At 36.0% G+C, this 24,940-nt stretch overlaps 1 protein-coding gene across 2 annotated transcripts in view; it reads left to right on the top strand.

Moving 5' to 3' along the window:
* Window positions 1-24,940, top strand: part of MAP2K4 (mitogen-activated protein kinase kinase 4) — a 127,094-nt gene that overhangs the window by 68,763 nt on the left and 33,391 nt on the right. For both annotated transcript variants that reach the window (XM_037028341.1, XM_037028340.1), the window contains one exon: window positions 11,991-12,110. In XM_037028341.1, coding sequence (XP_036884236.1) covers window positions 11,991-12,110 — 120 coding nt within the window. The remainder of the gene's footprint in view (window positions 1-11,990; window positions 12,111-24,940) is intronic.

Here is a 24,940-nt window from a genome sequence, read left to right as displayed (position 1 = left end):
TCTTCCAGTTAATCCCCTATTTTGAGAATTTATCAAACAAGCCTCAGTTTCATGCTTGATTTTGGGGTGTGGATGCATGTTATATAATATAAAAGACTGCCTGTGTTGAAGTTTATTGTGAGCAAAATGTTACTATTTAGCCTCCTTCATTGTTGAGCATTTCTATTTCTTGGGTCATATGAAACTAATAAGAAATTATTTGTGGGAAAATTTGATTCTCTGTATGGAGTCTTAATCTTGTTTTTGGTTATATTTTTTTACAATGTGATAAGAACTATAGACATTTTTCTTAGGAAGATGAATACATGTATGAAATTTTGCATATAATCCATAGACTTCTAAAGATGAAGGTGCTAAGACCTTTGCTCTGGAATATGTGTTGAAATGAAATGTTTTAATTAGAATGTGAATTATTTCTCTTTTCATTTTGTGCCACTGCTGTGTAACTACAGAGTCATTTTATTTAGACTCTCCTGGATGTGCATTGCATTGCCCTGCATCATCGTTCATGACACTCTTACTCAGCTGGGTCTTAAGGAGAATTTGTCCTACATAACCGAAGTTCTAACTTTTACCCCCTAGTACCCGGGAAAATACTTTTAAGTAATTATGTTCTGCTTTTTTCAGTTTGTGCTGTGTGTGCTTTACTGTTTTAATCAACATTGTAATCTGTTTTAATAATCTGAATTAGCCATGATTAATAGGTTTTAAAGGTAAATAAAGAAGGTAGTTCATCTCAACATTAAAAAAGTTTTTCTTAATTTGATAACATTTAGAACTGTATAATGCTTACTCAAGTTTTTAAGGAATTTGAAAGTAAAAATAGGAAATTGTTGTCTGCCATTTGTATTTTGACCTTATTTTGAGAGCCTCTGTTGTGATGCTATTAAAAATCTTAACTCTTCAGAAATACTTCTAAGATCGTCTTGGGACCTACAGATTGGTAATAGGCACATTTATACTTACTATCTGATACTGTCTGTCTTTATCACCTTGAATTCTTGAGCAAACATGATAGTTTAGCATGAAGGGGGTGATAATATGGCATATTAATCAACATAATGATGGGATGTGCTTGATTCCAATTTGATGACTGATATGTGCCTTCTACTATAAATTTTAAAATATATTTATTGTTGGTATCTTTGAAAAAGCTTAGCCTCTCATCACACCAATGATAGTTAGTTCCCTCATTATTTAGGCACACAAACCAGATCTAAAAAGGACAAATATGTAGAAGCAATGTGTAATTAAGGAGTTTGGTTTGACATTATACATGTATAAAGTGAGTTATTGAGTACCCACTGTGTTTAGCTCTGAAATTAGGACAGTAGAGATTTAAATGAACTGTGGGACAATGATTCACAGTCCTGTGAGTTTTCTATTTCTGTTGGTGAAATGAGAAATACACTTTTGAAGTAGCACTATACTAGTGTTTAATATGTACTTTGGGACTATAGAAGGAGTACTGTATTAGATATTAAGCTTATCCTGAATTATCCTTAAGATTTATTTGCAGTATTTATACAGAATTGAACTGTGTATTAGCCTGATATTTAAGTAATTATTATTTCTAATTTTTAGTTTTGAGGGAGCCCTTCCCCAAGTTTATTTTACCAAATAGAAATGTTTGAAAAGATGACTTCTTAGTTATCAGAAATAATTATCTCCAAGAGTTAATTTGAAAATTGGGTAAGATATAGTATATCAGATTCAATAACATAACATTGTAAGAGTTATAATAATTTTTTGACCATTGGCTTGAGAACAGTCTTTAAGTTGCCAGTGAGGTTCTGTGTTAGCACTAGAGATGTGGAAAATTTTAACCTTTCAGTTTTAATTGCATGGCCCTGAGGAAATGGACCTTTCTTGTCTGTGAGGGGTGGTAGGGCTACTAGTTTGTCTAACTCTGCCTGAGTGATGGTGTGATAGGGCTGTTGAGGACAAAGTCTTTGTTTCCCCAGGGTCTTCCAAAACTGAGAAAGGACAGCCTTCAACTCTGGCTGGGTACCTCAGACTTTGGTCAGCATCCTTTGCAAATAACATGCAGTGCCCACATTGCATGATAGTGGGATAACCACTGAGTGAAAACTTTAGGCATGTACAATGACTGTCCTCTTAAGTAAAGTAGGTGCCTGGTTAGCCCACTGGCAGGGTAATCATAAGAAAAAGCCCCAGATTCGGAGCAAACATTTGAAGAAGCACTCAGGATTGGGTTTTTGGGCTAGGATTAGAAACACACAGGAGAGTTAGGTCCACAGATGATCAGAATCAGAATGTCACAGTAAATCCAGGGACACAGGAGTTAAGAGAAAATAGCTGAGGTACCATAGTGCAGGCCCATGGGTTGAGAGTGAGTGGAGTGACAAAGACATTACTAACATGGGGAGGGATGGTCTGTACCTTCAAGTCCCGACCATGTATCCCCACCTGACCCTGCCTGCAGAGTCCATCTGGTTTTCCTAGACTGCCAGCTTCCCTGTTGTCTTCCAACAGACTTATGTCCAGACTGGTTTCTTGAAGGTATGAATGCCCTGTTCCTATCTGTGGGCTCTGAGAGAAAAAAACAGGGTAGAGTAGAAGAGAATGAAAATGAGAGGCAACATAAGGGAATGAAGTTGCTGTCGCTAAAGATGGAAGGCAATGGAGTTGTTATTGGAGGGTTAATGCTGGAATAAAACTGTCATCCCATTGGAGAGTGGAACTAATATTGGGCAGGTAGATAGGGATAGCAAGGTGTTATGTTAAAGTTGTCACTGTTGATCATTTTGATGAGCTTTTAGTCATCTACTTGCAGAGTAATCTGGGTTAACCAGAAAAACAAATTGGCTGTTTGAGGTTAGGTGCTCAGGCCAGACTGAATTAGTGATGTGACCCTGTATTGAAGGGTTTTAGGTATTTTCCCTTTCTTGGTTATCTGCTTAACTTGTCTTGTTTCTTCAACACTCAGTGTTTTTTCTTTTCCAACTCTCCTGTTGCATTGATTTGAGTGTTCCCGATCCCTGCCTGTAACCTGACCTCAGTTCCTGCATTCCTGCTTCTCTTTGGTATTTGGATCTTGACTTCAGTGTCCTTGACCTGGAACTGCCATCTCAGTTAATCCCTAGGCCTTCTCAGAAGGATCAGAGCCCAATATCTGACAGGGTCTGCCTCCCCTCAGTCCAGCCCATCCCTGAGCAGTCTGAGGTTTCATCCACTTATTAGGAAGGTTTCCTAATAAGGGAACCTTATTAGGTTCCCTTCCCCTGCGGGTAGGGGAAGGCAGGGCTCCACACAGAATGGCTTGGTGTGTTTTCCCTGCAGGGGCCTTGTCATTTCTGTCACAAGTTCTTACTGAGTAATTTTGGTAGGGACTGTGAGCATTATTAGAGAAGGTTCATTTTAGTATTTAAACATTGGTCTTGCGCATTGTTCTGAAAGCATTAGAATGATAGTTGATAGGGTGGCCTTAAATTGGAAATGTTTTTTTTTTCTGATAGTAAAGAGTGTTTTGTTAGGTAATTTTGTTGCATTTCAAAAAACCACAGTGCTAGTGTTTGATTATCCAGATCACTTGTGGGATGCACATTCATGACTATCTTGTTTTGAATTCAGACTGATTCCAATGTCTTATGCTCTCATTTGATTGGCTAGATTATGTGGCTTAATTAAGAAATACATGGTTGATTGAGCCATATTATTTTATGCTTCCTAATGTTGCTTAAAAGTTGTGATGTTGCAAATGAAAGAGTAAGTGGGTCACTTCTAGGAGTGGACAGATTGCAAAGATGTGTCAGGGCTGCCCTTTAGTCACCCTTGGTTTTGAACTCAGGTCCCTTGTGGAGTTGGGGTTGGAATTCCTAGTGTACATGTGTTTTTTTTTGCTGTTGCTCTTAGTGGTGTTCAATGTGGGTTTGTTTAGTTAACAGAATGATATGTACACCCCAGTAAGTAAAATAGACAAAATTAGTATGATTCTGGTTGATGTAAGGGATAAGAGGGGGAAACCTGTCTACCGCTATTGGTAGTCCATAGGGCGTGACCTTTGAGGAAACCTTTGGGGTCCAAGCGGGACAGTTTGGAAATGGTTGCTCTAGGTGAACTTCAACCAACCATGATGTGTCTCTGAACATTCCAATACCTAGTTTCTGAAACTCTCTACTAGCACTTGGTTGATTTGACTGAATCGTAACATAGTATCAGATCCCAGGTTACATAGTTACTTGGAGGAAAACATGTCTTATCACACCTTACTCAAAGTGAGGGTCATCTGAACCAATATTTGGTATACCTCTTGCACATTTTTGTATCATTCTTTGTTGTTTTGTGGTCATGCCTCTGAAATTGGTGGTACATCAGACTTTTACTCTTATTGCACTTTATTGTTGTGGATACTGAAGTAATGATTTGTCATTTGTGATCTGCATGTAGGCCCTCAAAAATTTTAATGCTAAGATTAGCATTGTGCCTTTTACACATGCATGTAATAAGTAAGGAGGAAGAAAATGATATCACCCTTATCATGGGGTACAAGCTTGTCCCATTAACTTGGTGCTCAGGGCAGCTCTTCTCATGATATAATATTGCACATGTTTTTAGAACTAATCTCCCTGGCTCTCTGATGATGCATAGCAGAAGATACGGAATTAATTGTGCTTCAGTATCCTCAGAGGAATGGGAGGCACTACTATTAATTAATTAATTTAAGTAAAGTACAATTGAAAATTAACTAAATTGATTCTAAAGACTTGAATGGTTTTGCAGTTAAGATTTAGTACCCTTTCTTCCTGTCATAGTAAAAGCATATGTTGTCATAATTTTAAACAATCTATTTAACAGACACTATTTACTAATCTTTGACATGAAAACCATTGTTGCACATGTGATCAGCATTCCAAAAACTTTGCTTTTTTTATTGTTTACTTTGGCTACTGTCACTATTTAATTGGAACCTACTAGTCATGACATTATGAGATGTCATGGGCATTCTTGTTTGTGATTTACTTAAAAGACTCCTTAGCAGGTAAGGATGAAACTGTGAATCTTTATGTTGAAATATGGAAAGTAAAAATGCCTAACATCTCCTCTAACCTAGAGGAAGGTGATAGCAAAGTGATGTTCTATGGTGGTTTCTGGGGTTTTCCAGCTTTGGATTCGAGCAAAATTCTGGACTTTCCTGCTCGGAAAGCAGTTTGTCGATTTGTGCAGATCAGAATGTTTGTTAGGATGCAAGGGGACCCTTAGGGACCCTTAGGGATATGAGTATAATCCTTGCTCTTTTATCTCCCCTACATCATTAAGTTGATTTGAAGTCAGCTGCTAACTGGCAGTGGACTCCCATTCATATTTTATTTAAAGACAGTAACCTTAGAAGGGGCCTAGAGCAAGGAATACTTAATGAACAAGGGTGCATTTATGGCAGAAAAGTATTGGCATTTGTATATCCCAGAAGATAAACACATTTTCAAAATATAATTTTTATAACTATATCAATTAAAGTAAATCTGGTTCTTTTTCATCTTTTAATTTTTAAAGCAAAGACTCAGACCTTCAGTATATTACTTTTTTATTTTCTGTGAAGAGGACTTCCACCTGAGATCCCATGTGATATGTTTACTCATGTACCTGTTCTAGGATTTCCATGTGGGTAATATTTATCAGTGTCACTTGGGACAAAAGGTCAACACAGGGAGCTTTTGATTTCATTCTTGCCCCATCATTGGTTGTTCTGGCATCATACCATTTGACAAGGCATTTGACAATTACTTGAAATGTAGAATACTAGTACTTATGGAGCCTTAGATGATGATGGGTGCTTACATAAAGTAATGTGCCACAAACACTGAGATACGAGTGTCTTCTACTTGCAAGTGATAGCAGATCCCACATAACTTTGCTGAAAAGTAAATACCTCCTGGTGTTCTGATTGGGTTGGTGGTATATTGAAAAAAAAAACACTTTGCATTGCTAATGGCCAAAATACTCATAGCTTATATTATTTTATCCCATGTCAGATTGTTTTCATCAGTGCCAACAATAGTTTTTAAAGCCATACATTGAGTTTCTACATAGTTATTGAATCCATCACCTTATTGAGTTTCATTGTGTCTGCACCCTAATTTCTGATTGGGGAACTCACCCCTCTTTCATGTTTGCAGCTAAAGGTAAACATATGGGGCAGGAATGTGAGTCACTTACCTTACTTGACCCCTCCAAAGAACTGACAAGAACTTGTCAGGTGAGAATTTGAAGGTCCTGTCTACTAGGGCTAGTGGGCATGCCCTTCCACATTAGTTTTCCTGTTTCCTCTGTTCCCCACATTGCATCCTCCCATATATTTTCTCCATTTCAAAAGAGAAACAAAAAAAGAATATCAGAAATGACAGATGTTTTGTGAGCATATTTTACTCTGTTGCTATTTTCAAGCCTGTCTTTCTAAAGTCAGTTCCTGGGCTCTTCAGGTCTTGATCCTTGATATGTTTGTTTGCAAATAAGTTGTATCTTTTTTGCCTGGAATGCTCAGATTCTAGGAACTAATGTCTGTCACACACACTGTGGAACTACTGTTTTTAATCAAATACATATCTGATGCATCATCAATCTTTATCTGAATCTTTCAAGAGTATGATGACCTAATTTTCCCCTTCTCTAAGCAGGAATGGAAGCAGGTGACTCAGGGGGTCTTCTCCATGCACATATTATTCGCAAGATACAGCTCATCTTCTGCCTAAACTTTTAGCTTGAGTTGGTAAGGAGAAAAGCTTTCAGTTGGTGAGAGTCAGGAATTCTCACTTCAGGACACAGGCAGACTCTGACTGGGGTCATTTCCAGGCCAGCCAGGTGTTTCAGTGTATGCCTGACATCTCTAGCAACTGGGTGTCTCTGAGAATTTTAACATGGAGATGGAAGGGTTTGCTCTGAATCAGAGTGGGTGGCAGGGACTGCTTCCAGAATCCACTAGGACCTTATTTAGCCCCTAGGCACAATGTTATTGGTCACCTGCTTCTGAGGACCTCTCTATGGGTTTCTTACTTTGCTTCCTCCAAAGCTGGTCCCTTAGCCATTGTGTTGTCAGCTTTTCTTCCTTTCCTTTGCCACAGTTGAGCCATTGTAGTCTTATCTCATAATAGCTGTTGGGTCATCATTACAGTGTATTCTTTCCCTTTATCCCTTCTTCCTATCTCTTCTGACCATGGAAAATAAATTTACGAAAGGAAGACAAAGAAAAAATGACAGTAGTGCCCTTAGACTATCTCAGTAGGAAGGGGTCAAACCAGTTTCTTTGAGAGCATAATGCTGTCGATTTCTATCCATCTTCTTTAGTTCCCTTTCTCTGCCTTTCCCACCCCCAGTCCCAATCCTTCACTGAACTTGTTTTGATAGTTCTCCCAACCCCTTTCCATTATAGCAATGTGTCTTAATTTTTGAGGCCACGTATAAGCTATCAGCATTTAAATTTCCTAGTGACTTTTAGCTGCCATGTTGCACTTAAAGAAAGACAAACTTTCAACAACTTCTTAGCATTTTTTATATGATTAGAACTGTTTCCAAAGCAGACATTGCTGTGCTTTGTATATGATGTAGAAGACGATCAGAGGACAATTCCTAACTTAAATTTTGAAGTTAGACCCATGGTACTTGTTAACTTTGTATCATTGCAGCTTAATCCATATAAACTACTAGTAACTGAATTTGTGGCTGTTCAGCCAAAGGCATGAGTTGGAGTGGCTGCTTTGGAAAAGGGAAGTACTTTGGAACCATGGTATAACTCTAATAGTCATACAACTGAGAACTGGGAATTTAACTGAACCTTGTTCCTTTATTTCTAAGTGACTTTGAATTGGAGTCATTTTGGCATTGCTGACTTGTAGTTACATTGGCATTAACCTGCTTTTAAAACTTTATTAGGAGTAGTATAAGGCAACCTTGAATACAGATTTGGACAATAATTTAAAAAATTTTTTCGCTTCAAGTACATAAATTTCTTTACTGTGGAAAACTGCTTATATATGCAGACTAGTGGTTCTTGTTTTGATTTTAAGTGTTTTCTCTACATATGTTTCAAATCAAGTAAAACTTACAGTAATTTTAAAATACTTTATTGTTGGCTAAGCAATGTGTGTTGATTTTCAAAAAATGTAGTCCAATTTGTCCCAAGAGCATGTATGTAATTACTTAAGCTAAGTTCATAAAATAGTGACAAGTAAGAGCTCAGTATCCCCATGGTGCAGAGGCAAGTGATTTTAATGAGTTCTAACAATTGGGTGAAAAGAAAACTTTTTAAAAGATAAGGTCATTGAGGTGATTTTCTTAACTATTATGTACTCTGGGATGAGGTTTTCTTTCTTTCTTTCTTCTTTTTTATTGTTGTTCAAGCATAGTTGTCTTCATTTCCCCACCCCACCAGCCTCTCTCCCCTGCCCCAACATCTGGGTGAGGTTTTCATCCCTGCTCTTTACGAGAAAAAAAAAAGTTTGTTGAGCCCAAATAAACATCAGCCTTACCTAACTTTTAAATTTATGTGATAAAAAAATTTCCTATAATTCAAGGCATTTATCTATACGTTATGATGACTTTTGAACATTCCAATTACAAGAGCATTTCAAGTAGTACAGTTGGCTCTGCCTTTGCACTTTCCTTTCCTTTTCTTTTTTTTAAAAATATTTTTTATTTATCTTTAGAGGGGAAGGGAAAGAGAGAAGGAGAGAAGGAGAGAAGTATCAATGTATGGTTGCCGCTCATGAGTGCCCTGCTGGGAACTGGCCTGCAACCCAGGCATGTGCCCCAACTGGGAATTGAACCGCTATTGTGTGGTTCACAGGCCCATGCTCAGTCCACTGAGCCACACCAGCCAGGGCTGCACTTTCCTTTTCTAGTGCCCTTAATTAAGGACAGCTTTAAGTCTGTTTTTCTTGATGTTTGTTCCATTTTAGATGATTATGCTTCCTTTATAACAGAATTCTGGCCTTATTTATTCCAGATGTTAGAAGTCTTTTTTATGCACAGTGTTTTGATGTTCTGTTAGAAGAACTTTTGTGACTTTTGTTACTAAATATTCTTGTTTGAATTGATTATCATTAGTATCCTCCAACTTTAATCATTTATTGAATTAATATCAGTTTGAACCTATTGCCATTGTAGGTGTTCGTAGTTAATCCCCTTTTTGAGTCCTTTAGGTCTTTTTAGTTAATTAAGCATTCACATATAATAAATGTTGCAATATAACCTTCAAACTTTAGTATAAATATTAAGAGTCAGCTATACTTGCTTAATGCCAAACAATTCAGATGCAATGGCAGCAACTGCTCTTCTGCGCACTTCCGTCACTTGAACAAGGTGCTCAGCCAGAGAGTGTGAGAGGGCGTTAGCCTGTTGACAGACATCCAGGAGCAAGATCAGTTTCATGTGAGGTCCTCCAGCGGCCCTATGTTCTGTTTTGTACTGGTAGTGACATTAAAGAATATTATTAAGATTAATAGATTTCCCTGCTATGCTGGTGATCTCAAAGGTTAGAGCTATGCCAGGAATTGTCTCTATATTCTGGTGAATAATAATCCTGTCAGGGATTGAATAATACACATTAATCAAATGCTGGGACTTGCAGTAAGCCTCCAGTTCACATAGTAGCATGTATCCTTTCTGTAGCAGTGTTTTTAGGAATAGTCCCCAAGAATGAGGTATTGATGATAACTATTGAGCTTTTGATTGTTATGTGCTTTCTAATAGTTGAAATATAAGCATTTGTACAAATGTTAAGTTTAGAAAACCATATAATCAGTTCTGGGAAAAAATAAACTGGCAAGCGAGCATGTTTTAAAATAGTATTTTATAAGTATATATGCTAGTATATTTAAACTTGCCAGTATATACATACCATATATACAGCATATACAATTAAAAATAGGAAAAAATATGTTTTTAATAGTGAGAATTCTTTAGTAGATGGAAATCTTCCCCAACTAGAGGATCATTTGATGCTTTTCTTCCCTGTTTGTTTCTGATTACCAGGTGTTTGTCTTTTAATTTTAGATATAGATAGAATAAGTTTTTTTAAGTAATTGCCTTCCCAAATTAGTATTTCCACACCTCTATTTTTAAAGTTATACTCCTAAAACAAGAATAAATGGAGTTAAATGTTTATAGAATCATTAACATCATCTTTTGAATACCTCTGGGCTGTTTTGACTTTTTAAAAGTATCTTTTTTATTTTAAGAGAGAGAAGGGAAAGGAGGGGGAAAGAGAGGGAGAGAAACATCAATATGTGGTTGTCTCTCATTTGGCCCTCACTGGGGACCTGGCTCACAGTCAGGCATATGCCTTGACTGAGAATCGAACTGGCGACCCTTTGGTTCTCAGCCCACACTCAATTCACTGAGCCACACCAGCCAGGGGTAAAAGTACCATTTTTGAGCACACATGCTAATGTTGATTTAAAAGTGAGATTATTAGTCCCCAAGCTATGAAAAGATAAATAGAAGAGAGAGAAGGGACATTTCTTAATGTCAAATGTTTTGGTTTTATTTTGTTTGTTTTTCATTCTTTTTTCTTGTTTATCTGTGTAGTGAAATTTAATGTAGAAGTTTTAAATAAATCACCATATACAGAAGGATGCCACTTAGTAAATTTTATTTGATATGAAGTACTTAATAGCTATCAGGCTATACATTTTAAGTAGCAAAGTTAAATTTGTTTGTATTTGAAATGCATGAAATTCCTGTTTAGCGAAGAAAATGAAATTGAGAGAACCTACTTCTGTTCCTTGTACAACTATGTATTGTCATGTCACATGGAATACATTCTCTTGTGTCTCTCTGTGCCTGTGGCTTCTCTTCTGTAAAATGGGCCCAAGAACTTAATTGACTGCCTTCATCCCTTTCAAGAACATTGAGGACAGATACCTTGAAGCCTTTGGAAGACAAAGTGCCACCTTATGTATTTTTTGATACTAACTTGCCTTGTAAGTATGTGCTATATGTTATTCACAATGGCACGGTGTGACATTTAGACATTTTTTAATGAGAGCAAAAGTTGTTTGCATGGCTTTGTGTTACACTGTAACTTCATTATTAATGTTTTACAATTTCTGAACTTCTCTTCTACCTCTCTGGGGCAGTGAGAACTGTCCCTCTGACCATTTCCATGTCCTGTACTGCACCTGGGCAGGAGGTGGGCTTATGAACCTTTTGGGGGCAGTATTTTAGGGTTGTGCATAGTTGTTGTATGGGTAGCTTAGGGATATCACCTTAGGTCTGCAGTGTATAGAGCAGGGCCTCATCAGCTTAGAAAAAGACAATGAGCCCTCTATTCCTGAGTTTTAGGTTTTCTTCACCATGTTTGTGCTGTACTGCATTCTGACTCATAGGTTGGCGAGTCAAGCAGAAGTCTTGATTGCACCATACAGAAAGTGTGGTGGAGCAGGGGAGAATTCCAGTCTAGGATTGGGGAGATGTGGACTGTTAAGTCTCTGTGCTGCCCCTACAGTAGTTTGCACTTGTACTGCTCTGAACTGTGTTCTATCTCTAATGAATGAGGATGCGACAGTGTCAGGATCCCAGGAGTGACGAGGGCTGCTCTTGCATTGGATGCCTAGATTTCATACAATTCTGAAATGGTGATTAAAAGTATATGTGAAGCTGCCTGTGATAATTCATATAAAAACTGTTTAAAGTGTACTTTATTATGATTTTCTTTCGCACATGGGTTAATTTTCACTGCCCAAGAATTTTGTCGCAAAACTTCCAACATTATCAGTGAATGCTTGTGGTTAGGAAGCTGTGTCATTTAAAGAGTTACAAGAGCTATTTTGTTACAAATAAAAACGTCCAAGTACTATTTTGTTTTTCTGTGGTAAAAATTGTTCTTGTAAGGTATGAGAAACATGATTTTTGTGTCGGGTTAGTATTTTTGAAGTTTGCTTAGAAATTGTTAGTATTTTTGTGATAGCATATTTTCTCAGGTTTTTCTCAAGTTGTTTCATGTTTTTATGACATCTTTTGTCATTCTTTTCCAGAGAATTCGGTCAACAGTGGATGAAAAAGAACAAAAACAACTTCTTATGGATTTGGATGTAGTAATGCGGAGTAGTGATTGCCCATACATTGTTCAGTTTTATGGTGCACTCTTCAGAGAGGTAGGCATAAACTATTTGGGTTTTAGCTGATGGATAAATAAATAAGAGGATTGTAAGGTTAGATTCTGCTCTTCAGTTACATGCCTTATGTTAGTAAGAAGTTAATTTTTTAGTATTTTAGTATATAGCCATGATAATCTATACATTAATTTCTGCCACTTATTTTTCCTTTGGTTAAGGGGTGAAACTCATACATTTTTTAATGGCTATCATTTCTGAATCCCCTATTTTCTTTCTTTCATTTATAAATACTTTCTATTCTTTTTATTCTTTCTACTGAATTTATTGGGGTGACCCTGGTTAACAAAAATTATACAGGTTTCAGGTGCCTAATTCTATAACACATCATCTGTACACTGTGTGGTGTGTTCACCACCGCAAGTCAAGTCTCCTATCACCATTTATCCCCCTATACCTTCCTTTCCCTCCCCTACCACTCCCAGCTATCACCACACTGTTTTCCATGTCCATTAGTTCTTTTCTCTCTTTTCTCTTTTTTTCGATCCCTTCCACACATAACCTCCCCACCCCACAGCAGCTGTCAACCTGCTTTCTATGAGTCTCTGTTTTGCTTGTTAGTTCATTTTTGTTCATTAGATTCCACATATGAATGAAATTATATGGTACTTGTCTTTCTTGGACTGCCTTATTTCAATTAGCATAATGCTCTTCAGGTCCATCTATGCTGTCACAAAGGGTGAGACTTCCTTTTTTTTAATGGCCGAGTAGTATTCCATTGTGTAAATGTACCACAGCTTTTTAATTTACACTCATCTACTGATGAATAGACATATGGCTGCTTCCAAATCTTGGCTGTTGGAAATAACAATGCAGTGAATAGGGGGATACCTATATTGATCATTAGTGTTTCTAGTTTCTTTGGATAAATTTCCAGAAGTTGCCCTGGCTGGTATAGCTCAGTGGATTGAGCACGGGCCTGTGAAGCAAAGGGTCACCAGTTCGATTCCCAGTCAGGGCACATGCCTGGGTTGCAGGCCAGGTCCCCAGTAGAGGACACATGAGAGGCAACCACACTCTTTCCCTTCCCCACTCTCTAAAAATAAATAAATATTTAAAAAAATTTTCAGAAGTAGAATCTCTGGGTCATAAGACCATTTCATTTTTAATTTTTTGAGGAAACTCCATACTGCTTTCCACAGTGGCTGCACAAGTCCACATTCCCACCAAGTACACGGGGGTTCCCTTTTCTCCACATCCTCACCAATACTTGTTTGTTGATTTATTGATGATAGCCATTCTGATAGGTGTGAGGTGATATCTCATTATGGTTTTAATTTGCATCTCTCTAATAATTAGTGACATTGAACATCTTTTCATATGTCTATTGACCATCTGTATGTCCTCCTCCTCAAAGAAGTGTCTGTTCAGGTCCTTTGCGCATTTTTCATTGAATTATTTCTGGGGTTTTTTGGGCTTGAGTTTTATAAATTCTTTATAAATTTTGGATATTAACCCTTTATAAGATGTATTGGCAAGTATTTTCTACATTCAGTGGGTTAACTTTTCTTTTGTTGATGGTTTCCTTTGCTGTGCAAAAACTTTTTAGTTTGATGCAGTCCTATTTATTTATTTTTGTTGTTGTTGTCCCTTCCCCAAGGAAGTACATCAGAAATAATATTGCTATGAGAAATGTTCAAGATTTTACTGCCTATGTTTTCTTCTAAGAGTGTTATGGTTTTGAGCGTTGCATTAAAGTCTTTAATCTATTTTGAGTTTATTCCTATATATGGTATAAGGGTGGTATAGTTTTTTTTAAATGTATCTTTCCAGTTTTTCTAATACCATTTATTGAGTAGACTGTCTTTACCCCATGGTATGTTTTTACCTCTTTTACCAAATATTAATTGACCATATAGGTGTGAGTTTACTTCTGGGTTCTTTTCTATTTACTTGATCTGTGTGACTGTTTTTATGCTAGAACCATGCTGTTTGGACTATTATAGCCTTATAGTGTAATTTGGTATCAGATAGTGTGATACTTCCAACTTTGAACTCTTAAGCATTTTAAATGCTTTTTAAAAGTACCATTCTTATTTTTAAAATGTTAGAATGTATTGGAACTTGATCACAAAGAATGTAGTAGGGTTTTTTGTTTTGTTTTGTTTTACTTAAACATTATACCGTGTTGTAAGACAGGAATAAATGTACACTGAATAGAAATATGAAATCTTGTAATTGGAGAAGACCTTAGAAGTCAGTTGGTTAATTCTCTACACAATCTTTGAATTTATTTTGGGGGGTTTCTAGTAGATAACCCTAGTAACTGGAAGCACGCCACTTCGTGATAGATTCTAGTTCTGTGTTGAATCACCAGTTAATCACTCTTAATTTTAGACTTGTCCTTCCTTTTCCTCCTGATCTTGTACTGTTTATGGCTTTAATATTCATTTTCTTTTTACTAGATACATTGAATTTATTAGCTTACTTAACCATTTTATATCATATTACCTTGTATCAGTATACAGTCATATATTCAGGTGTGTAACTGTATCCTAGACTTAAGTATTACATAATATTATTCTGTTAGTAATATAATGAATCTGGAACTTGATTTAGGTTGCACAAGAATCTTGTTAATTCCTCTCACCTTCTTCCCCCAAACCATAAATTTATTCTTCACAATCACTAAATCCTCTGGCTGTATTACAATCCTCTGGATGTAAAGACATCTGAACAATCATTATTTAGGGATTAGATAGATTTTTCTCTCCTGACTAGATTCCACAGTCAGCTTTTCCAGTGGGGCGTTCACTGTAGCTTCCAATTGGCTGTCTCAACCATAATTCCCCTCCATAGTGCTTGAATACGCCCATTTATTTCTTATGTTCATTTATTTAAAAATTCACTTAAGCAACATTTAAATATCTAACTCTAGGTTAGATAGTGTAGAAATCTGGTTTTATGAAAAGAAAACAGAGTAAGTAATATCTATGATTGAAAACTTACTGGTAACAAAACAAAAAGTCTGGAATAGTGTCTGAAAAGTATCCTTATGATTTCTTATTAATAGCTGGGGCAAAACTCAATATATATCTAAAGCAGGTTGAAGGGAGTGAAGTTGAGATATGCAACTGTAAGCACTGCCACCTATTGATTGAGTGTTCTGTTGTGTCCACATATGTTTTCTTCACACAGGTTAGTGGTAACATTCCCTTTTTCCAGAGAGGAAATAGATTTGAGCACTAATTTGAAGTCACACAGCCATAACTGTCAGGTGGTAATTCACAGACAAAGATCTCACTGTTCATTCATTTATACCAGAAGTGGTTCAGAGATGAAGACTTTTTAGCTTAATTTAAAATTTAATCTACTTTTTAAATATTAAAATTTTGACTATGATAAGATGAAATCTTGGGAACTATAAAAGCCACAAAATGACAGAGTGAAATTGAACTGTGCCAAAAATCTTAGAATTTCATTCTTAGAAATCATAGTTACTTCCTGCATACTAAAAAGTGAAGCTTGAGAAACAAAGTTTGACTTTAAAGAGTGCATAGTCCAAACATGTTTTCTCAAGTTACAGTGGTTAAAATATTAAATATATTTAATAAGGGTTAGAGAAACACTTTTCAAAAGCTGGTAACTTAAAGATCTTTTTTGGCCACATAACCTTCAGTTCCAAGAATAGACCCAAAATTTTAGGTTTATGACAGGAAAGAATGGAAGTGAACACAAGCAATTGAAAAGAAGGGAAGTGAGTATAAGCAGCTAGGACTTTTAACCTTATCCTCACTATGAGAGAGACAGATGCTTTTCATTCCTGTCACTGTAAGAAACCTTCCAGAATATTATATTTCATATAATTTATATGACCACAAGACATCAGGTTTTGGTCTGGTTCAGTCACCATCAATCAAGGGGCTTGTGAAATATTATATTTTTCTTGCAGCTACTATGTAGAGATTAATCTTGCAATTGGGTAATTTTGAGCCTTTTAAAGTTCTACAACTTTATTAGAACAGTAATAAGTAATATTTAATACTGAAATTGATAACTTATTTATTGCCATTGTCTGCAACAATGTATACTTCTTTTCAGGATAAGTATACATCCTAGAATATATTGGGTGTATGCTCTTTCCTAGGATGTATACTCATCCTAGAAAGAAGTATACTCATATAAAAAGCCCAAAGTACAACTTGGATTTGATTAAGTTATTAAGACACCTAATTGCACAGGTTTCTAAATTCATTTGCAGATTTTATAGACAGGGAGAAAAAAAAGCTTGACAGTATTGGAAAGTTAAAGTAACTTTTAGCCTATAGCTTACTTCCAGTCTTTTGATATGTAAATTTTCAGAGTTTAATAGTAAGGAAACTCTTATTTCAAATATCTTTTGAGGTTAGAGAAATTCTAGTGGAGGAAATACTCTTCTGTGTAACTTGTGATTATAGACATTCATGATATTATATAAAAGGCAGTGATTAGCCAAATTTTGTCACCTCTCTTTCTGTCGCTTCTACTGATCATGTTCTTTCCTTTTCCTTACCCCTTACAAGTTATAAATACAGCTTTATGGAGATAATGCTGACATACGGTAAACTGTACATATTTAAAGCACACAATTTGATATGTTTGGAAAATATATATGTCGGTACCATTAACCATAATCAAGATAATGAACATCTTCATCACACATATGTTGTTTTGTGTCCCACAGGTAACACACGCATCCTCTCTGCTGTCAGTGTCCTCAGGCAACCATAGATCTGCTTTCTGCCACTCTAGATAAATTTGTGTTTTTCTAGAATTTTGTGTAAATGGAATCATACAGTGTGCACTCTTTTTTAAAAAAGTTTTCTTGTTCCTGCTCTGCATGGCTAGCTCAGTTTGTTGAGCATTATCCCGCAAAGTGAAAGGTTGCTGGTTCAGTTCCTGGGGTCAGGGCACATTGCCTGGCTTGGAGGCCTAATCCCCTGTCGGGGCACATGTGAGAGGCAGCCAATTGGTGTTTCTCTCCCACTCTTCCTCCCTCTCTTTTTAAAAGTAAATAAATAAAATATCTAAAAAACTTCTTTTACTCAGCATAGTAACTCAGATAACTCAGCAAATAACTCAGAATAGTTATCTTGCAGTTCATGTTGTGGCATGTATCAATAGTTTGCTCCTTTTGATGGTGGAGTAGCATGAGTATTCCATTGTGTGGATGCACCACAGTTTGCTTACTCATTCACATGCTGAAGGACATTTGGGTTGTTTCCAGTTTTTATCTATTACAAATAAAACTGTTATGAGTATTTGTGTACAAGTTTTTGAGTGGACATATGATTTTATTTCCTTAGGTAAATACCTGGGAGTGGAGTGTCTGACTTATATGGTACATGTATGTTTAAGTCTGTTTTCAAAAGTGCAGTTGACTTTTGAACAACTAGGGGTTCGGGTGCTGCCCTTGCACAATCAAAAATCTGCATATAGCTCTTGATTCCCCACAAACTAAGCTACAGTTGTTCCTCAGTATCTGCAGGGGATTAGTTCCAGGAATGTCACCAATACCAAAATGCACAGATGCTCAAGTACTTTATGTAAAATAGCATAGAACAATAACATGCAGTCAGCCCACCACATTCTCGGACTCCCAACCACAGATCCAAAATACTGTTTTCAATTCAGTTGGTTGAATCGGAGGATGTGAAACCCAGGGATAAGGAGAGATGACTGTATACTGAAAAAAAATCTGCATGTAAGTGTCCTGTGCAGTTCAAACCCGAGTTGTACAAGGGTCAACTGTATTTGCACCATTTTAAATTTCCAGCAGTAGTGTATCAGAGTTCTATTTCTTCATGTCTTTCCAACAGTTGGGATAGTCTGTTTTTTAATTTTTAGCCGTTCTAGTAGATTTAGAGTGGAATTTCATTGCATTTTTAATTTGCATCTTTCTAATGACTAATAATGTTTTAAGAGCTTTCCATGTGCTTATTTGACACCTGTATGTTCTCTTTGAGGCAGTTTCTGTTCAAATCTTTTGACATTTTTGTTTACCTTACTATTGAGTTGTGGGAGTTTTTAAAAAATATTATGGATACAGGTTTATGAAAGAATATATGATTGCAGATGTTTACCCTCCCCCATATCTATGACTTATCTATTATACATTTTAATGGTGTTTTTTAAAAAAAATTAATTTGCTTATTTTTAGAGAGCGGGGGAGGGGAAGAAAGAGAGGGAGGGAAACATGTCTATCAGTTGTCTCTTTCACACTCTGGGGACCTGAATGAGTATTTTATAGTTCGCAGGCCGGCACTGAATCCACTGAGCCACACCACCCAGGGCACCGGTGTTTTATAGAAAGTGAAAGCTTTTTTTAATGTTGATGTAGGACAGTTTGTCAGGTTTTTTTATATGTATTTTGCTTTTGGTGTCGTATTTAAGGAATTTTTGTTGAACTCACACTTGGATTTTCTCATGTTTTCTTCCCATAGTTTTATGGTTTTAGACATCACAGTTATGTTTGCCATCCATTTAGAGTTAGTTTTTATATGGTGAGAGATGTGGATTGATGTTTACTTCTTTGCTTTTGGATATCCTTTTGCACCTTTGCCAGAAATCAGTGTGTGAGTCTATTTCTGGACTATCTAGTATGTTCTGTTCTTCTGTTTTGTCTATCTTTACACCAATTCAACACTTGTCTTGGTTCTTCCAGCCTTGTAGAAAGTCTTGAGATCATGTAGTACTGGTCTTTAAATTTTATTTTTTAAAGTAAGTTTTGGCTTTTTGAGGTCCTTTCTATTTCCATATGGATTTTAGTATCTGCTTGTCAGTTTTTACACACATAAAAAAGTCCCCAGAATTTTTGATTGGAATTACATTGACTCTACCGCAGCCCCCAAACTTTTTGGCATAAGAACCAGATTCATGAAAAACACTGTTTGCATAGCTGGGGCTGTAGGGCAGGGCGTGGACATGAAGTGGAGCTCAGTTGGTACTTGAAGGAAGCTTTGCTTGCTTGCCTGCTGCTGCTCAAGGTCACCAGACTAGTACCTGTCCTCAGTCCTGGTGGTTGGGAACCCCTTCTGCTCTATACATCACTTTGGAGAGTATCCATATTTTAACAGTCTTTTTTTTTTTTTTTTAATAAATTTTTTTAAAGATTTTATTTACTTATTTATTTTTAGAGGGGAAGGAGCAAGGGAGAGAAACACCAATGTATGGTTGCCTTTTGTGCGTCCCCTGCTGGTAGTTAGCCTGCAAGGAACTGGCCTGCAACCCAGGCATGTGCCCTGACTGGGAATCGAACCGCGATCGTCTGGTTCGCAGGCTCGTGCTCAATCCACTGAGCTATGCCAGCCAGGGCCCATATTTTAACAGTCTTAAGTCTAGTGACTCATTAATATAGTATCTTCATTTATTTATATCTTGTAAATATTTTTCAGCAATATTTTATAATTTTCATCATACAAATCTTTCACATTTTTGTTAAATTTATCCTTAAGTATTTGATATTTTCTGACACTTTGATAAACAAGATTGAAAAGATTGTTTCTTCTTATTTTGTGACTAATGTAGAAATTCACTTGATTCTACTTAATCTTACATAATATAACCTTATTAAATGCATTTATGAGTTCTGAAAGCTTTTTGTAGATTCCATCATGTTTTCTACATAGATTATTATGTCTGTGAATAAAGAGGGTTTACTTCCTTCTTTCAAATTTGGGTAGTTCCTTTTTCTCTTTTCTTCTTTTCCTCCTTCCCTCCCTCCCTTCTTTCTTTCCTTTTTTCTTTTTCTTTCTCCTTCTTTCTTCCCTCCCCTCCTCTTCCTTCCCTTCCACCCCTTTTGTTATTTTTCTTTCTTTCCTTTCTTACTGCACTGGCTAGATCCTCTCTTTAGGACACTGTTGAATAGAAATGGTGAGAGGGGACATCCTTCTCATGTTTCTGATCTTTGGGGAAACTCACTCAGGCTTTCACTATTAAATATGATGTTAGATACAGGTTTTTCATAGATGTTCTCTATCAGGCTGAAGAAGTTCCCTTCTATTCCTAGTTTGTTGAGAGTTTTTATCAGGAGTGGATATTAGAATTTTGTTAAATTGTTTCCATACATCCTTAAGATGATTGCATATGTTTTTAAAATATGGTAAGTTACATGGATTGCTTTTCAAATATTAAAACAGCCTTGACTTTCTGGGATAAATCCACTAAATTATTATATATATTTTTTTACATATTGTTAAATTTTCTAAAAATTTATTTAGACATTTTATATACAAGTTCATGAGAGATATTGATCTGTAATTTTCTTATAATGGTTTTTAGTTTTGTCTTTTGTATCAGTGTAATGCTAATCCTATAGAATGAGTTGGGAAATATTCCCTCATTTTCAAATCTGGAGTAATTTAGGGAATTGGTATTATTTCTTCTGTAAATATTTGGTAGAATTCACCAGTGAAGCCATTTGAACATGGAGTTTACTTTGTGGGAAGATTTTCAACTACGAAATCGATTTCCTTTAAAGATATTCTATTCTAGTTATCTGTTTCTTTAAGAATGATCTTTGATAGTAAATTTCCTTGAAGAAATTTGTCCCTTTCATCTAAATTGTCAAATTAATGGGCATGGAATTATTTGTAATAGCGCTTTCTTTTCATCTTAATATGTGTAGACAATATGGTAATGTTTCCTCCCTATCCTTTTCCGATATAGGTAATTTGCACCTTCTCTATTTTTCCCTAAGTAGTCTGGCGAGAAGTTTATCAGATTTATTAATATTTAAGTGAACCAACTTTCAGTTACATTAATTTTCTATGTTGTTTTTTTGTTTTCTAATTAAAATTTTTCAATTCTAATCACTCATTTTCTTCTACTTTGGTTTATTTACTCTTCTTTTTTTAGTTTCTTAAGGTAGTTCTTTTTTTTTAAACTATGAAATATTTCAAACATACAGAAAATTAGAGGGAATAGCAATGTATCCACACCACAGACTAGCATTTTAGCATATTTGCTCTTTATCTGTCTTTAAATTATAAATACAGTTGAAGTCCTCATCTCATTCTCCCTTTTTCTCTTTCAATGTAAACATGACCTTGAAGTTAATATTTCCTTCAACTTGTTTTTTTCATATATGTATTTTCCCTTAAGTAATAAATACATAGTATTGCTTTATTATATTTTCAAAATTTCCCTATATGGAATAATCCTGTTTGTGTCTTCCATAGAATTTTTTATTGGGCGTAGTTTTCAAGATTTGTCCATGTAAACAGATCTATAATAAAGGTAAAGCAAAAGTAGGTTTACAGTTGTATGTCAGACAGTTTATTCTTGCATTTTTTTGTATTATTTTCCATATGAACAACTGTAAACCTACTTTTGCCCCACCTTACATATAATTTGGTTAATTTATTTTAACTGCTATATAATAATCTAATGACTAAACATAACATTTTTATTATTTAATAATCCTAATGTTGGTTGTTTCTAATTTTTTGCAGTTATAAACAATATAAAAAGGAACTGCCTTTTGCATGCCTGCTAACAACTTAGGTTAGAGTTTCTTAGAGTATACCTAGAAATATAATTGCCAGGTTAAATGATAGTGAGTATCTTCAACTTTAGTGGATGTTGTCATATTTCATCTTTATTGTTTATACTAACTTACATTCCTGTGAGTCAGAAAGGTAATTTCTGTATCAGGAATTGTACTTAGTTGTCAGTAATGGAGACTGGTAGTAGCTTATTACTTAGTTTGTGGTTTCCATTATTGAGACTGCTTCCTAGTCCAAGCTGGCATTCAGCTATCCACAGGAAAGCAAGACAAAAGGGAAGAACTAAAAGGGCTGTCCTGGAATCACAATGGGACAGGTTTGTGTTGACTTCTCATTGGCTGCCTTACTTTACATAAAAGACTAAGAACCAGAGTTTTAGCTGGGCACAATGTACATAACAAAGGGGTTGGGGATGTTGGGTGGGCCATATACATTTATTGTGACATCTCATTGCTAATATTTGATATTATTAAATGTTTCAGTTTGGGCAGTCAGGTGGATTTGAAGTGGTACCTCACTTTTAAAATTACATTTACCTAATTACCTGTGAGATACAGAATTTTTTACTTGTGCATTTAGGTTTTCTTTTGTGAGACTTGCCTGTTCATATCCATTTGCCATTATTCTATTGTGTCGTGTATTGCTAATTGATTTAGCATATGCTTTATTATTCAAGGTACTAGTCCTTTTTTCTTTTTTTTTGCATCCAAATAGATGTCCCTGTCTTAGTTTTGAACTTTTGGTTGGACTCTTTTGGTGTCCTTTGTCATACAAAAATATTCATTATAATGGAGTTAAATTCTATAGTTCTTATTCTTTTCATATATGTTTTTGGGAAGAATTTTTTTCCCTACCCTGAAGCCTTAGACTTTCAAAACAAAGCTTTCCTTTTGTTTTTCTTCTTTAAACAGTTTATTTATTTTTATAGAGAGGGGAAGGGAGGGAGGGAGAGAAACATCAATGTGTGGTTGCCTCTTGCACACCCCGTACTAGAGACCTGGTCTGCACCCCAGGCATGTGCCGTGACTGGAGTTGAATCGGTCGGTGACCCTTTGGTTCACAGGTTGGTGCTGATCCACTGAGCCACACCAGCCAGGGGTACTTTTGCTTTTCTGAAGTTGCTTTTGGGAGTTTTTGTATTTTTATTTGTGAATGATTTGAGGTGATGATCTAATTTAGCTTTTTTGTACATGGAAGGCCACTAGTCTTAGCAGCATTCATGGAATAGTCCACCCTTTGCCACTATTTGCTTTGCTACATCTGTCATAAATCAAATTTCCTAGGTGTGTGGTTTTTTCAGTCTGTTCCACTGGCATATTTACTTTCCCCCTGTATCAGTTCCATCTGAAAGGTTTTCTTAGGCTCCACCAAGGAAGAAATGCTAATCAGCCACAAAGTTAGGCAGTATAAAGCTTTCTTGGGGTTTGTGCACCCGGGCGAGGTTCTCTGGTCCACAGAGTGGGGCTGAAGAAGTCGTGCCCAATCAGGGAATATGGCGGGATTTTATTTTGGTTGGCTCTCTTCATGGGAGCTGGGGATTGGTCCCCTTTGAACAAAGTGACAATATATCATTGGTGGTTCTCCTCTGGCTCAGATTGCTGTGCGGATATCTGTTTTCGCAAAGCCCACCCTTTTGGCTCTCTGGTTTGACGTCAGCCATCTTTTCCGGTTGTAGTTCAGCCGTCATTTTGTCCTACCCCTCCCATCCTGACACCACCATCTTTTACTGTGATAGCTTTCTGTAACAGTTTTTATGTAGTAGCTCAGTCCCTCTTCTTTAAAATCATGTGAACTATGCTTGGCTCTACTTTTCTGTGTAAGTTTTAGAATAAGCTTGTCCAGGTATGTGATAATTTCTATTAGAATCTAACTGAATTCTTAGGTTAATTTAGGGGAATTTGGCATCTTTGTGATCCTGAGTCTTCATACTTGAAAGCATGCTTTGCCTCTTTGGTTAGGTTGATGTTATGCCCTTTACTAGCATTTTATACTTGCTTTCATAAATGTTTTGCTTCTTTTGGTATAGTCTGAGCATTTATAGTTTTTGTTATTAGTAGTGTTTTTTAAAGAATTTTCTAAGTGGTTACTGCTGATACATAAGCATGTTATTGGTTTTCTCTGGATCCTGTCTGTAGGAACCTTATTTTGATCATTGTAGTTCAGTTTTTCATTGAAAACATAAACCTTTCTTTCAGTATATCCAGGTTTAGTAATTTCTTTTGTATGTGAGTCACATGGCCATTTCATCCTTTACTTGAACGTGAGTAATGCTGTTTTTCCTGCTTTTTGAGGCATCTCGGACCGTTCCATTTTTCTGTCTTTAAATGCAGCTCATTGCTGTTGTCTATTATCAGTTAGGCCAAAAGGAACTACCAGGAGAAATAAGAAATTCGTATTGGGTTATATACTTTTAGAAACTATAAACATTTCCCTCTCTGGCACTATTATGCTCTTCTCATCTTTAAATCTTAGTTTACATTTCCTACCTGTATTTCCCCTGTTCCCATATCTTTCTTTCTCTTTTGATTGCCTTTCTATTTTTTTCATTCTCTCTTCTCCCTTTGTTTTCTTAGCTATAGTTTTTACCACCTACCAGGCACTTTATTTTGTATTCTACAAAATGTTAACTTGTTTGGTCTTTATCATAATTCATTGAGGATGGTGGGGCAATCCCATTTCATAGATGTGGAATAGAGGGGTCCCATCTTATGAGTAGGACATGGGAGAGCAAGGATAAGAAGTCAGGCCTTTCAGACTAAATATCAGTGATCTTTCTATTGTACTTCGCTATACCACTGAAGCTCAGTTCCTTCCTGTACTGTTATTCTAAGTAGATGAATTAATCGTGCTGTCTTTTTCTATAATAAAAAAGTTCTAGTAAATCTGTTATGATGATGTCTTCAGATTAAAATAAATTCAAGTGTATGTTTTGAGTGAAGGGTGTTAGTCTTTTGTGCTCATTGTGTATGAGCACTCAAAAGAGAAGACTTTAAAAAAGAATACTAAAGTAAAAGTTTTCATCAAGTATGCTTTACAAATAAGTATTCTGTGAAACCAGAATACTAATTCTTTGTCACCATACTGATAGTTGTTTTCACTTGTACAAGGTATTTGGTGGTACTTGCTCAGATGTGCAAGTACTTTGATAGTGCTATAATCATGGTATTGGCTTAGGTTCTACATTTGCTCGTGCATACAGCTCAAGAACTGTAGTTTTCAGAATTTGGTTTTAAATAATTCCTTTAATGATGTGCCATTTCCTCATAATGAGATTAGGTCAGTGATTTCTAGTTTGTTTTTGTTTTTGTAATTTATGGTTTTTTTAAG

The sequence above is a fragment of the Sturnira hondurensis genome, unplaced genomic scaffold (genome assembly GCF_014824575.4).
Source record: "Sturnira hondurensis isolate 20B ecotype Veracruz unplaced genomic scaffold, ASM1482457v3 Scaffold0019835, whole genome shotgun sequence".
NCBI classification, from domain to species: domain Eukaryota; kingdom Metazoa; phylum Chordata; class Mammalia; order Chiroptera; family Phyllostomidae; genus Sturnira; species Sturnira hondurensis.
The sequence above is the reverse complement of the archived record's forward strand: the minus strand, read 5'-3'. Positions and strand labels throughout refer to the sequence as shown.